The sequence below is a fragment of the Protopterus annectens genome, chromosome 7.part0, assembly GCF_019279795.1.
Source record: "Protopterus annectens isolate FY-2018-M chromosome 7.part0, PAN1.0, whole genome shotgun sequence".
Lineage (NCBI taxonomy): Eukaryota > Metazoa > Chordata > Ceratodontiformes > Protopteridae > Protopterus > Protopterus annectens.
This window is the reverse complement of record NC_056739.1, coordinates 608,279,017-608,294,696: the sequence shown is the minus strand read 5'-3', so window position 1 is coordinate 608,294,696 and position 15,680 is coordinate 608,279,017. Positions and strand designations below refer to the sequence as shown.

At 35.6% G+C, this 15,680-nt stretch overlaps 1 protein-coding gene across 1 annotated transcript in view; it reads right to left on the bottom strand.

Moving 5' to 3' along the window:
• Window positions 1-15,680, bottom strand: part of LOC122806067 (GRIP and coiled-coil domain-containing protein 2-like) — a 1,105,805-nt gene that overhangs the window by 249,632 nt on the left and 840,493 nt on the right. Inside the window, exons 17-18 of the mRNA XM_044076306.1 lie at window positions 9,194-9,319; window positions 7,295-7,380 (exon numbers count right to left, since the gene is read on the bottom strand). Of these exons, the coding sequence (XP_043932241.1) occupies window positions 7,295-7,380; window positions 9,194-9,319 (212 nt within the window). The remainder of the gene's footprint in view (window positions 1-7,294; window positions 7,381-9,193; window positions 9,320-15,680) is intronic.

The following is a 15,680-nucleotide window of genomic DNA, read 5'->3' as shown; positions in this document are numbered from 1 at the left end:
CCCACCTCTCACTGAGCAGATGTATAAACAAACAATTCTCTGCCAAAATATCCCAAATCACAGTTTTATCCACCCCCTTCCCCTGGATCCAGGCTAAAACACCAAATGTTTCTTCTTAATACACAAGCATCAGTAAACCTTGATCACAAGCCTCAACCCACAGCTTCCCGGAGACGAAAACGTCAACATACAACAGCTGCCAGGCACAGCTGCATCCACACACACCATGCCAAGCATAATCAAACAGCACTTGAAGCTATGATACCTGCCATAATTGATATTAACTATGTTTAGACAGAAGAATAATGACATTTGCACTAGCTGCCAGACACAGCTGCATCCACGCACACCATATCAGGATCGATCAAACAGCACTCGTAGCTGTGATACCTGCCATAACTGATATTAACTATACTTAGACAGAATGATGATGACATTTGTACTAAGAGCTTGCTACTATTATTTAACCAGGATATACACGGCATTTCTAAATCATACTTTAACTGAAGAAGGCATTAGTCTCCATGACAGCATTTTTTTTTCAAAACACTCTACTGTTACTATTATATATGATGTTAATTTGTTATATTTGAGTTTGAACTCTGATGAATGGTACCTTGTTGAATTAGTTAATTAATTTCTTCAAACGAAAGGATAGTGTAAAGTCCACAATGAATCTCCAACACTAAACTTTTCCAGAAGGATAAAGCACACAAGGCGAAGCTATAATACGTCCTGTTTAATAAAAATAACTCAACACGACAAACATGAAGGTACAAAACCACTGGTTCAAGAAGAAATAAACGGATCAAGGGCTTTCATCCACCAACATGTGGCCTTCATCAGAATCTGATTCTGATGAAGTCCACATGCTGGTGGATGAAAGCGCTTGATCCGTTTATTTCTTCTTGAACCAGTGGTTTTGTACCTTCATGTTTGTCATGTTAAAATTAATTACTTCAATTATTATGAGTAGAATCAATGAAAAATGAACAAGATAAATATTCACTGAGTTCAAGTAGGGGAATAGAGATTTCTATGTATTATATGTTGCTTTGTTTGGCTTATATATAATGTAAATAGTAACCCAGCTTGACCTACCTTTGTTTGCGAAAAATTATTCGACTCTTTGAACATTCTGAATAAATCATTACTGTTTCTCAGTTGTTTAACCCTCCTTTTTTAAATAAAAACAGATGACAAGTGATGTACCATATCAGTTGATACTTTGAGAGATGTAGTTGTAAGAGTTATTTTTTTGGGACAGCTATCTTGGAATCAGTTTTTTGTTTCTTCTTTCTAGCATCAGTCCATGGATTTGTTTCTTTTATCATTTTAAGAGTAGGGGCCATCCATTCCATTTCTTCTGGGATAGACACTATGTTGTTGTTTTTGATGAATATAGTAGCTTCTTCTAAGTCATTAAAGGTTCTCATCTCACTGACAAAAAGTATTTTTATCTTGGCTGGAAAGGCTAGCTGTGCTTTAATGTTGTTTTGTTTTAACAGTTTTATTATTGGTTAGACTCTTCCTTTGTTCTAGTATTCTGGAAGAATAATCATTGTCAAACCTTATCAGGCTTTGATCGTATTTTAAGGGTGATTTTCTCCAAGCAGATTTTAATATTAGTTCCTTGTCCAGAAATGAAAGAAATTTTATAACTATGGATCTAGGTTTGTTGAGTTAGAAGCAGGTTTCCTCAGTGCTCTATGCACCCTTTCAATTCCAAATGAAAGTATCTCTTTCAAGTCTAAAAATTCAGGAATCCAGGTTGTTAAGAACAAAATAATGTCTCCTCTTTCAGTGTTTTCAGGCAGACCAAATATCCTTATGTTGTTTCTCCTTTCTCTGTTTTCTAAGTCATCTATTTTGTTAAGTAGCCATATATTATGTTTAAGCAAAAATTCTTTTTGGAATTCTTCCTCTCTGAGTCTCCCTTCAATGTCATTTAGAGAAGTCTCTATATTTATTTTTGTATGGTGTTGATGTAATAGTTCCTTAAAAGTATCACTCTATTTTTGAGGATTTAATTTGAGGTTTTCTAAGTCATTTTTAAAGCCATCTATCTGTAAGGTAGATGTCATTCTTTTTTCAAAGCAGCATCTGGATGAGAATTCCTTGAGTTGTTCATATTCAGTGACTCAATATATCTCCAAGTTACCTGACAGAAAAATGTTTGTATATCTCCACCAAAATTGATGTTTATGTAGTTTAGTAGCTTATCTATAGCTTTCTGACATTTTAAACTTGAAAATAATAACATTTTCCTATATTATTATACTAGTTTTTGAAGCTCTCAAAATTCACTGCTCTCAGTTGGCCATCTAGGCTCCGCCTCTCCATCTTCATCTTTTTTTTTAATAACTTAATATGTAATGGTTTGAAGAAATGAGGAAAAGATGGCATAACAGTGACACTGGTAAGTACTGTTTTCTCTAAGCTGTATACACGCATGGCTGCAGAGGCCCCAGAAAGACTCCCTTGTACTTAATGTGTATAACCATGCAAACTTGTAAAACAAAAATAAGTTTTAAATTGCAGGTGTCACTAAAGAGATGGTGGCTCCTTAACTATATGTGAAGGATACTTTCTGTACCTACTTGTAAAAGAAATTATTAAACAGACCGGACCTCATTATGAAGAGTTAACTAGTTACTAATTAACTCTTGACAACTATGCACACACAAGTAATTCAGCAGAGACAATTAGGCAGTTGCCATGACTTCATGGCTTCAGAGATAGCTGCACAAACCTGGATCAGATATTTAGCAACTATTTTTTTCTTTGCTGAGCTCCCTGTAAGTTAGAGGCGATGACTGACAACAGTCTGATTTGCACTACCACAAAGAATGTGGATACGGAATGATCTGAACACCATTACTGATATAAGATAATTTATTGATGTTAACGATGACGCTGAGTATGTAAACAACAGAAAGAAAGTATTTCAATAGACTCTAATTTTAGTTCATTTCTGAAGTAGCAGGAAGTATTATTTTCTTGATGCTGCATCAAAATAACCTTCTTTTAATGTTTAATGTAAGCAGACCATTGTGAATCATCTTTAAATACTACCTTCTCTATGAACACTGATCATGACACTTGACTTTTTTTGCATTAAAGTATAATATATTGGTAATACAGTACTTATCTTTACTCTTTTTTTTTCTGTTTACAAAAGATCAAATTGTGCAATCTAATTGTCATGTTTGTCTACCTTCTTTTCCAAATAAAATTAAAACATTCAGTTTCATCATAACATTAATCATATGCATGTGTCTTAAGGGACAAAGGACTGAACCTATGTACAGCTTCCTTCAGTGAAGCTGTCTGTCCATCTCCTCAGCTACTGGATAAGATGAAAATGATACTTAAACCACAGCTAATTAATTTTTATGTCCCACAACGCATAAAAATAGATTCATGATTGTCCCACCATTCTTTTACTGCTGTGGACTACAAAATTCTACAGGTAAGTTTTTTTCTATGGCCCGTCTCCTTTTCTGTATGAAAAACACTTTTGATCACCCAAGCTACTTATCATTGAATTGGGCTCTGTTATTCTCATCTCTTATATCTTTCTTTTCTATTGGTTATTCATTAAGGCTGGGTCAGCAAAATTAACAAACCCCATGGGCTTCCACTTACAGAATAAAAAATTAGAGGGTACAATCCTTGAATGCAACTCAAAGGAATACATTGTGCTATACAGGATGGACAACAATTATGCAGTGACTACTGTACCATCCAACAAATATGTATCAGTCAAGTGCCACTTCGGTGTATTGTATTTACTGAAACTGGATTTAAAAAAGTCAAATCATATAACTAAATATCTTCTCCTGTGAGGGGCTGTTATACCTGCACACTCCCACAGTTAATATCTTAATTACAAAGTGCCGCTTCTTAGCGAAAAACAGAAATTTCCCTGATGGTTGGAAACATTGGTTTCTAGTAGCTGGCATGACTAATTCATTTTTGTTGAATATGGTTGGAGCCATTGTAACAGTAGCTTTTCTATTACATGCACAGCATCCTCAAAATTCTTCATTCATGTTCCTCCTAACCACACCTCTACTGATAGCTATAAAAGCATGATTAAAGATTAAACTGAGATAGGCTGAATTAAACTGCACTGGTGAACAATTTCTTACACAGTTCTATGCAATGCACTTGATCACAGATGCCAATATACTGATTTCACCTTATAATGTTGCAGTTTAACCTGTACCACTCCTAGCTGCAGCAGACCGTTTTTTTTTTTTACGACAGTATTCAATGTGATGGATCTCAAATGTAGCTGCCACTGTAAGCTGCAGATACTCTGGATCAGGCTGCACCTTAGGTGTCTGTCTAATGTGGAGCTATTATATATGCTTAATTTACCTGGAGTAGCCCTTTTAGTCTATATAAGCTCCACACACCTATATCACCTGGTGCTCTCATGTATCCATACTCCAGACCAAAAGTGCAATCCTCAGAACAGCAAAAGTTAAACTGAAATTGCAGGGAAATATATGCTAACTTCAAAATGGCTCTATCTTGGAGTATTCACTCTTTTTTGAGGTACAGCAGTCTCAGAGCTAGTATATATAAGTACCAGAGGTGTGTGCACGTGGGAGTGTAGGAGTCTAGCCCACTTCAAAAATTTTTTTAAGTGTAACAGTGAGTTTTGGACTTAACTGTTGTGTTTCAAGGATCACACTTTTTTTGAGCTTCAGGACCCCCCTTGAAGAATCTCATAATTCAAATAAGGCAACCAGGTGGAATTTAGAATTTCTCTCATTTCAGCTGGTATAGCCTAACTCCCAATCCCATTTTCAGCACAGTCATAAAAAAAGGAACTGTGTCTTGTTTTGGGTGCAGCAAAAAACATTTTTTTCAAGTGGAACTGCCTTTTACTTTTACACCTACTAGATAATGTTTACATCTACCAGAGTCATTTCAAGTTCTCATCAGACACAAGGTCATCTTCAACTCCAAAATCATACTTCAAAATTACCTGGACACATACCTCTTCTCCAGGATAAATCTCTCTCTCTCTTTGACAGCCTCCACACCATCTAAATCTCCTTGTTCTACTGTAGTATGATGTGCTCTTCTGAATGCTTCCAGAATGTGAAATACCCTTCTGCTGTTAGTATTTATATCATATTACATGCTGAGTCACCTCTCCTATAATTACTACTACAATATCACTTTCTTCTGTGCAGTATTCAATTATGCTCCTTGCCTTACATTGTGAACAACCCTTATACAATGCTGTATTCTGTCTATGTATCTGATATGTATATGTGTTCAACTTTATAATGTAAGTTTGTGTACATATATATATATATATATATATATATATATATATATATATATATATATATATATATATATATATATATATATATATATATATATATATATATTCAAAAATAAATATATAAATATCAGTATCTATATTATGGAAAATGGAATCCACAAACACACAAACCTAAAAAACTAAAAAAAAAAAAAACAAAGAATACGATCCGGAAGTTTTTTGAAGTTTTTACACACACACACACACACACACACACACACACACACACACACACACAACCACACACACACACACACACACACACACTCTACACCATGAAAGCAGGGGCAAGTCCCCCTGCACCCACCATGTTGGGGGGCTGTGCCCCCCCACCCCCCACTTAAATATTCTCACTCCGAGGTCACACTACATACAAACACACACAAAACACCACCACACAAGCTACTTTCTCTTCGCACACACACATCACAGCAACAAAACACACTGACACACACCACAGCCCCTACCCAAACCCTTTAATACACACACACACACACACACACACACACACACACACACACACACACACACTTACCTGAATATATAACCATAGCGGAACTTTAGAAGCGCGACATTCAAAATCTGTGGTATTCGAGGTTTTGAATTTCGTGCTTCTAAACTTTCGCTATTATGTGATTTTGGCTTCTTGGGAGCTTCTGAACGGAACCCATACATATATATATATATATATATATATATATATATATATATATATATATATATATATATATATATATATATATATATATATATATATATATATATATATATATATATATATATATATATATATATTTTTTTTCACTGTATATTATGTACAGGTTTTTTATTTTTTTGCAGCTTTTCTCCTAAGGCCTTTCTGAAAAAATAGTTCCAACCTAGCCAAACTTTCCCAGTAAATAAATGCAAATAAATAATTGCAGAGCAAAGCTGATTCATACACTGACATTAGCTACATCTGCTAATATTGCTTTGTGTCCAGATTTCAGACTGCAGACCTGATTCAGGCTTCAATTGTCTCTTGTTCAAATTTCATGAAAACCCAGAGCAGATTTTGGGTCACACAATAGCTGAAGTTATTTAACAACGGGATCTCAGCCAGAACTGGATTACATTTTGCTAAAGACTTTCTAAAAGTTGTCTTACAACCTAAGAAATGACTCGGTGTGCAATCTTAACCAGACTACGTTTTTGAGAAATGAATGTCAAAAAATTCAGCTCAACTGAAAAGAAAAGCTCAAGAAGAAGATTTCATGACATCTGTTTTGAAAAGAAATAACAAATGGTTGTGATCAGAGATCTGGTCACAGTGGTTTGATACAGATGTTGGTATTTTGCTGCTATTTGTGTGGAAACACAAAGTATGTTATACTTTCAACAGAATGGAGCTCTGCATTGCTGCAGGAAAGGTGTGGGTGAGTATTGCACCCCACATTTCACGTTGTTTAAAGAGTTTTCCTTATCTCTTGTCTCCAAATGACTCTTCCCTTTTAAATAAATATGAAAAGTGTTGAGTGGGAAACTGATGCATGTTACAGCTTTTAAAGCTGTTAGCTCATGTTAATTAATGTGCAGTGCAGTTCAGTTTGCTTTTAATTCCCAGTTGGTGGCAGTGTGGATTGCTTTGTGTTTTAACAGTGAGATTTACTCATAAAAGCCTTATTATAACTCGTTACTTTAAGATTATTTTTCTGTTTTTCAAAACATAAACAGTGTTGCATGTATTACATATAAGCCTGTACATCACCATAACAACCACTGCCCCCCACTACTAGCAAATATAAATGCACAAATATTCAAGGACATTATACAAGACTGCTTTAAGAAACATGTACGGCAAAAGAAATGAGTGAGATGTTCAATTAATGCGTTTATCAAAGTTTGGACTTACTCTGGTTAGAAAATTGTAGGGAAACATACAATGTGTGAAACCATTAATGATACCTTTCTTGAAGGGGGCTCACAGGGCTCTCATGTTCGAATTGTACCACCATGCTTCGGCTCCTGGACAGTCGACGTGGTAATTTGGCCTAAAACAACAGAAAAACTCAAATAAAACCTGCAATACTCTAAACCTCCTCTTCTTTTTCTTTCCAGAACAGGGACTCAGTGCTGAATATATTTGTAAATGCAAGTCATAAGAAATGTACAAGTATTGATAGGATGAGATAAGTAAACAAACAGAAGGATTGTGATGCATAAAGCCATGCACCAAGTATCATCTTAGGCCTGGATTCATGGTTACTTCAGTGCTACCAGTGTCTACCTATGTCCCATTATATTAGAAATTAATCTCCACCAAATTACAAATAAAATTAATAAATGGTCTTCAAAACGGTTTTACACAGTTATTCATTATATAAAAAATAATTATTCAGTTGCAAAATATTTGTACAAATTAGATTTTTTATGCAGTGAGGAATTAGTTCCATAAACGGCTGGTCTAGTTTCCTCAAGACCCGAATAATTCAGACCCCAGTAAGTGAATTGGTTCAAAACTGCACAATTATTTAAAGTCTGGTAGATACCCCATGCAGGCAGCTTTTCTTCCTTAATCAATATGATAAACTTTTTGGTTGTGCAACCCTAGGGAAGTTTATAAATTGGGCACTTTTAAGCTCATTAGCTGGACTGGAATCAAATAACTCAGTATGGACAAACCAGTAAGTAATCAGGCCAATAAATGCTTCTGGGACTCTTATGCAATAATTCTCTTCGTCAGTGGTAACATGTTTCTTGACTTTCCAGCCCCGACTGCTGTCTGACAATACACAATAAGAGAGCTGTAAATCCCAAGAAACTGAATAGTTTATGACTCCAGTGGAGGGGAAACAAAGAAAGGTTATAAACAAATAACAGTGGTGACCTTTCCTATGCCAAAAGTCTCAAAATTACAGACAACAGTATGTAAAATTGAGGGAGACAATTTCCTGGAGAAATTATTAGGAAATTTCATCCAAATCCACATGTCCTGCCCTGAAAAGTTAGCACAGAAATATAAAAGAATAGAGCAACAGTTAATTCATGCTTTAGTAACTTGGGGTAGGGTATGGATTGTTTTGTAGGGAGAAAATGTACTCTGAGAAAAAGGAAATGTGTTTAGGGGCAGTGGTCTTTTAATTGATTACATTTTAATCATTCATGGTCCTAATATACATATTTGATGTTTTTGTACTAAAGATTGTAATGCTACATTTTTCCTTTTCATACTATTTGAATGGGATTAACAAAATGTATAGAAAATGAAGTGTTAACTGCATTCAATAACATTTTATTAAAGGGTGTGTGTGTGTGTGTGTGTGTGTGTGTGTGTGTGTGTGTGTGTGTGTGTGTGTGTGTGTATGTGTGTGTGTGTGTGTGTGTGTGTGTGTGTGTCCAAACATTTACTTCAGGTTTATTTCTCAATGTATTTATTTTCTGTATTTATTAAATTTGTAAATGTGTTCGCTAGGATAATCTGACCGAGTATGACTCTTTCTCAGCAGACAGATAACTAAAGGCATAATTGCTGCTGGGTGTACCTGAACTCTTTTGCACTGGACTGCTCTGGATTTAGATAAAAGACTCTGTCCCAAGCATACTGAATGTACAGTCCCACAGAATACATTAGAGCAATATTTCTGATCCTAACAGATGCAAATTTATTCTTGTTTTGCTGGAATGAGCATTTGTGTAGAAAGTGATTAATACAGATGAAGAAACACTACACTCATTGCAGTTGTACGTTGCAGCTTCTTTGTTCCTTTTGGAAAAAAATGTCTTATTGTTGATTGGCTATTACAAAATTCAGGTTGTTAAGTAAACTTCAGCAATAGTGAAATCAAACATGATTATGCCACTTGCCTGACACTTCATTTGTAACTGGTGAACTTGCTGCTGCAGGGATTTACTCCTGCTTCTCTCCAGTTCCAGTTCCTGTCGACACACATCCAGCTCAACTCTAACACGAAGCACAGCAGCATTCTCTTCCTGAAAATGATAATTCATTGCATGAAGAGTGCATTCTACATTTTCTACAGCAATTCTATACACGCTACGCATTGCAAAACAGCAGCAATAAATTATCTGGTGATTTTAATAAAAAGGCCACATTCTGAATCATCCATCTCAAGCACACAGCCTAAAAAATTTTATACCCATTACTGCAAATGAAAGTAGTAAAATAGTCCATTTCATTTTCAATCAACCTTCTGTGCTATGAGGAAAATGATTTCCTTGATCATGATAGCAGATGTCATTTTGTTCTTATTATGGCCAATCAGCAGTAAACATTTCCTGGAGAAATGAATAAGCACTCACCTGCTCCCATGAAATGGTCACACTTCATTGATTCGACTTATTTGGCATATAAACACTACAGTGCCTCTTTCACTTACAGGATTGCAAGTCATAGCAACTGTCATCACAATTTAACATAACAGTGCAAATACACTTAATGTTTTTACCATTTTGTTTCACCTCATTTGCAAAAAGTTCACATTCCATTTCTCGCAAGTATAATAATTTCAATGTCACTTTATAAATTTGTGGATTTGTCTTTATGAATTTTATGAAATTCAGACAGTAACTCAATTTAAATTTTAAGAGCAGAAGCTTTACAAACCTTATCCACATTTTTAAATGACTTTGCTACAACATTTAATGCTTATATTTTTAGGGACATTGCTCCTCCTGTATTCCTACAGAAAAATGTAAACAAATGTCAAAATACAGCCTGATAGACTTTCAGGCTAACCACGCATTTTTTTCTTAAGCTGAGAAAGAATGGAGAAGTTGGACTTCTTTGAGAAGGTCACTAAAGCAATGGACGAGGGCAAAACGTTTCACACGGCCTACCTTGACCAGGCCAAGGCATGTGACAATACCCCACTTGGGTATTCTTGACAAACTCAAGAGATTAGTTATAAACCCTTATGTCACCCAGTGGATAACCAGGTGGCTCACAGATAGGACCCAGGAAGTTAGAATTGGGGAATCCACCTCTATAAAAAGGCCAGTCACAACTGGAATCCCTCAGGGATTGGCCCTGGGACCATTCCTTTTTGGCATCTACTTCTCCGCGGTCAAGGCCAACATCAAGGGGCTCTGTCTGAACAAATTTGCAGATGATTGCAAATTAGGGGCAGTCTTAGAATCTCCCACTGACACTAATGTTCTCCAGGAATCGCTGACACAAACAAACAACTGGTGTCAGAGCCATGGACTAAAACTAAATACCAAGAAATGCATAACAATATCCTTAGAGAAGTCATCCACCCTTGATAACTATCATATTGACAACACACCTGTAGAATAACAGATGTGTTGTACCTTTAAGAAGCATTTCCAGGATCTGTGTGTACATATAAATACCATCCATGTGCATGACAGCTAATCTGTTTATAAGTTGAAGTTACTTAACCTCATTTATGATGCATTTCCATACAATAAAGCTGCTTGAACAAGAACCCACAATGCTCACTTGTTTTACCCTGACCTGGCGGGGACATGGCGTCAGAACTGGGATGGAAAAGACTATTCTTCAGAGTCACAAGCTGCAGAGGTAATGCCGAAGGCAAACTAAAAGAATCGAGAGCAAAAAAAAGGCCAGAAACAAGTTAAAGGTAAAGAAACCACACACAAATGATTTATTTATTGAAAGAGGTTAAAAGGAGCATTACAAGGGCACAAATTGTATTGACAGGCAAACGACTAGCACAGAAACTTTTATTAAGCAAACAAGAAATATAAAAGAGCTCATTCATCAGACATAATGTTTGAACCCGAGTTATTTGATAAAACGAGCATTAGAAAAGTACATAAAGGGTTCAGAACTGCCTCAAAATTGTAAAACAAGCATGTTTAAATTAAAACGAGCATGTTTAGAGTTAAAATGAGCACAAGAAAGTATAACGGCATGAAAAGAGATAAAATTACAAACAACTATAGCAAAAGGGCATAAAAGGCACATTAAGAGATTCAGTGAGCGAAACTAATATAATACAATGGGCAAAAAAGGGCACATTGTGTATAAATAAAGCAAAGGCGACTGCATGTGTTTTGGGTAAATTACTGTGTTTGGCACAAATTACTACTTCGTACTGACTGAAGCCTTGAATAGCACAACTAGAGTTATTCAAAGTATCTCAAATTGTGGAAAAGTGCTTACAGTGTGTGATTATCACTGTGCATTAATTCTGAAGAGTATGTTGTGTGCGAAGTGCAACTATTTTGTGAAGTGCAGTCAAGAGAAGCCATTTCAAAAAGTTTCTTGTGCCCGGGTGTGTCTGTTCACAGAGTGCCGCCATTACAGAGTGTCTCTCGCACTACACAGAGTTGTTTGGCAAAGTGCAACCATTCCGAGGAAATTACAGTGTGCTGTGTACTGTTTACTCGCAAATTGCAGTTATTTTGAGGTGTTTCTTACTCTGAGCTTCTCCTACCCAATACATTCACAAATTGTAATTACTTTGAAACAGTTTATTCATAAAGTGCCATTACTTCGAAACAGTTTATTCACAAGGTGCAATTACTTCAAAACAGTTCATTTGTAAAGTGCCATTACTTCGAGATAGTTATTTGCAAAGTACAGTTACTTTGAAGTGTTTCCTGCCCTCAGCTTCTATTGCTCAGTTTATTCACACTGTGCAATTGTTCAAAATGTGACTTAAAATGGCGATGAATGACTCTGGTAGTAAATGTTGATAAATGGCTTTGGCATTAAAGCAATTACAAGACAAAGGCTCGTACAGTAAAATGATGACAAATGACTTTAGCATTATAAACTGCTCGTATAGTAAAAGAATTTCAGGGCTAGTGACTTTACAGAAAAGAGATTTCAAAGTGTTGCAATGCCCAGGAAACTTATTTCATGTAATTCAATTATACAGAGACTCGTTGTGTTGTTACTAGTACTGGTATAAATTTCAAGCACATGTATATGTACAAGTGTGCATGTTTGTGTATACCTGCAAGAGTTTTCACTGAGATATGTCAACATGGCAGACAGATTTCACAAGCCACAATCATTTCTGTTTGATCAGAACACTGCAGAGAATTGGAGAATATTTCAGCAAGAATACAATATATTTATACAAGCAGATTATTCTGATAAAGATGCATGTACCAGAGTATTAATTTTGCCAAAACTAGCAGGGTCAGAAGCCACTGAAAGGGAGTGTTCATTTGTCTACGTGCCAGCACCAGATAATGTGCAAGCTCTACGTTTTCTTAGTATGGTCAATTACTTAGGCAAGTATATCCTAGACTTCAGTGAGTTGACAGCGCCTTTGAGAGAGCTCACACTTAAAAATGTTACTGGGTCATGGCTAGACCAGCACCAGAGAGCATTTGAAGTTTTTAAGCAGAAAATTGCTACCCCACCAGAATTAAGATACTATGATGTCAACAAACCAATAACTCTTTCCTGCAACGCTTCAAAATTTGGTTTAGGTGCAGTTATTCTTCAAGAAGGTAAGCCAGTAGCCTAAGCATCTAGAACACTTATCCAGACTGAGATGCAATATGCTCAAATTGAGAAAGAACTTTTGGAAATAGTGCTTGGATGTTCCAAGTTTCATGATTATATCTATGGTCAAGAAATCCAGACTGAAACTGATCATCAACCTTTAGTTCCTATTTTAAAGAACCCTATGCATTCAGCTCCAACAAGATTACAAAGAATGATGCTCAAACTGCAAAAGTACAAATTCAAAATAGTTTATACGAAAGGCAAACTTCTTTATCTGGCTGATACCTTATCCAGAGCGCCCAGAAATACAACGGAACAGCTTCATGCAGAAAATTTTGACTTTGCGGTCATGGAAGTGTGTAATTTTTCTGCCACAACACCTGATGAGCTAAGAGATCATACAATGTCTGATCCAGTTTTGCAGATGTTCAATCACTATATCAGTGTTGGATAGCCATCAAAACAATCCAGTGTACAACCAGAAGTGCAATCTTACTTTCCTTACAGAGATGAGTTGTTGATGGAAGATGGCATTATTTTCAAAGGTCCTAAAATTATTGTTCCTTCTTCCTTACAACAAGAGTATATCCAGATTTTGCATCGTGGTCACCATGGTTCTGAATCTACGAAGAGAAGTGCGAGAGGACTAGTGTTTTTGACTTCTCTAATGAAAGACATTGATAAAGTACCTTCTTCCTGTTCAGCATGTAATAGTACTAAAATGCATTTCCAAAGAGAGAATAGCCTCCCACTTATCTGTAGTAAGAAGGAAGGTTAAAATGAATGCTTTAAGCAAACATGTTATGGAATATGGAGATAAGCATAGCTTTAAGTTTAGAGTAATACAGAAGGTTAATAAATGGGTAAAGAGGGGGTAATATTGTACCAACAAATGAAGTTGTACAATACAACTGAATAAATTATTTTAGGGCAGATAAGCCCCCAGTTTTGAATACAAGAAATACTGTTAAACCTATTTTACAGTTAAGGGACAGTTTGTATGATGTTACATTGTTTTATTGCTTCAATTGTTTTTTATTATGGAATTGTAGGGTTAATTTAAATGTTTTTAGGGCTGGTTTATACTAATTGACTTGAATCATGTGACTAATTGGCTAGTCTTTGATATAAATGTTGAGTGTAACGGATGATATTTATCTGCATTGAGAAAGAGTTGATGCAACTCGAAAGCTTTACTTTTTATATCCTGACTTTTGAATAAAACTTCGAATGACTGAGTTCCTGCTCTTTCTTATTTTTTGATGTTATATTTGCCCTTGGGACTTTTGCTTGGTATATGTGATTTTTTGGACTGCATACATATTCTAATTCCTGGTGCCACATTTGTTTCTAACCAGCATTTGGATTTACAGCCCGCTCATCCTTTGGATATATGGTTACTACTACTGGAGCTACTTCCTTACATAACTTCCTCTTGGTAAACGAGAATCCTTTATTGAATGCCTTTGCTAATAATAATACTGACTCTAGAGTGAACCTTTTACCCAATAAAGAATGCAGTGAATTAATTCAACTTATACATAGTTTGGAGTCTAAAGTGTTGCAGTTCAAAGACTTCAATGGCATTGTTTAAGTTTCAATGCATATTTAACATTGGGTATTGTTCCCCATGAATTACATATTGTGAAAATGCCTACCTATGGTAACAGCCATCCTCAGCTGCTAAAACAATGGCAGAAACTAAACTGGAGGGTAGATGCTAACTATATGCGCCTAATGAATAATTATTTTGAAAAAATAGAAGTCGAGATGTCTGCTGAGATAGAGGCTTTTGAGGACAGACTGGTAGACTCATTAGAGTTCTCAAATGTTTTTGCCGAATTTAATAAAATGCTGGAAAAAGTTAAAATATATGAAACGAAGCTTATTAACATAAAAAACATAACCTGAATCAGGACATTCATTATTTTGAACAGCAGCATGTTTTTCATTGACCAAAGAACCCTAAGCAACTGATGTCAGCATTAAAACCGACAGTTTTGTGTGGTCTGTCACTCCCTAGCAATACTGACATGAGTATAAGATGTAGTGAAGCCGTTCGTCATCTAGACGGCTTCCATTCTACGGATGTTGTTGTTCCTTTGTCTCAAAATGTACAAACCAACTTATCCAAGAGTGGTTTGGGCTTCCCTAAGGTACCGACTGTTAATTCTAATCAAGCTCCTGCCGATAATGACAAGTGGCTTTTTTGTCACCAGGGAAAACTCAACTGAAACTCCCAATACAAATACAGAAACTACAATGAGGAAGAAGCAGCAGCAGAGAAAAGAGTTATCAGCAAGAACGGACTGCAGTAACCACCCGAACACAGGTGGGACCTCAGGTAGGGCAGCAAGTATTGAGAACGGGCCCTGTTACAAGGAGCAAAACCAACTGCAGATAAATACTGTTGGTTCTAATGTACTTAATTTATCTAAATATATATATATATATATATATATATATATATATATATATATATATATATATATATATATATCAACTACTGAGGAATTAAAACTGTTGGATAAAGGTTTAACATCTGTACCTTCAGTACAAGGAATGATTAAAGATTTACTGACAGAATTACGTTTATTTGTGCGTAATGTTGAGCTTAAATTATTATATAAGACAACTGATAGTGATAGTTTATATCTGGCAAGAACGCGTACATTTGTTTCTAATAGCACACCCTTGGTTAAAGCATTTTATGAACTATGTGAAGTGGAAATTTAAGACAAATATTTTAATAGTAAAGTAGACTGTTTTTATAGTTTATCACAAGGTGAAAGACAAGCTTTAGTAAATCTCTGTAATAATAATAATATTGCACTTAAACAAGCTAACAAAGGTGGTAAAATAGTGATCATGGATAGGGAA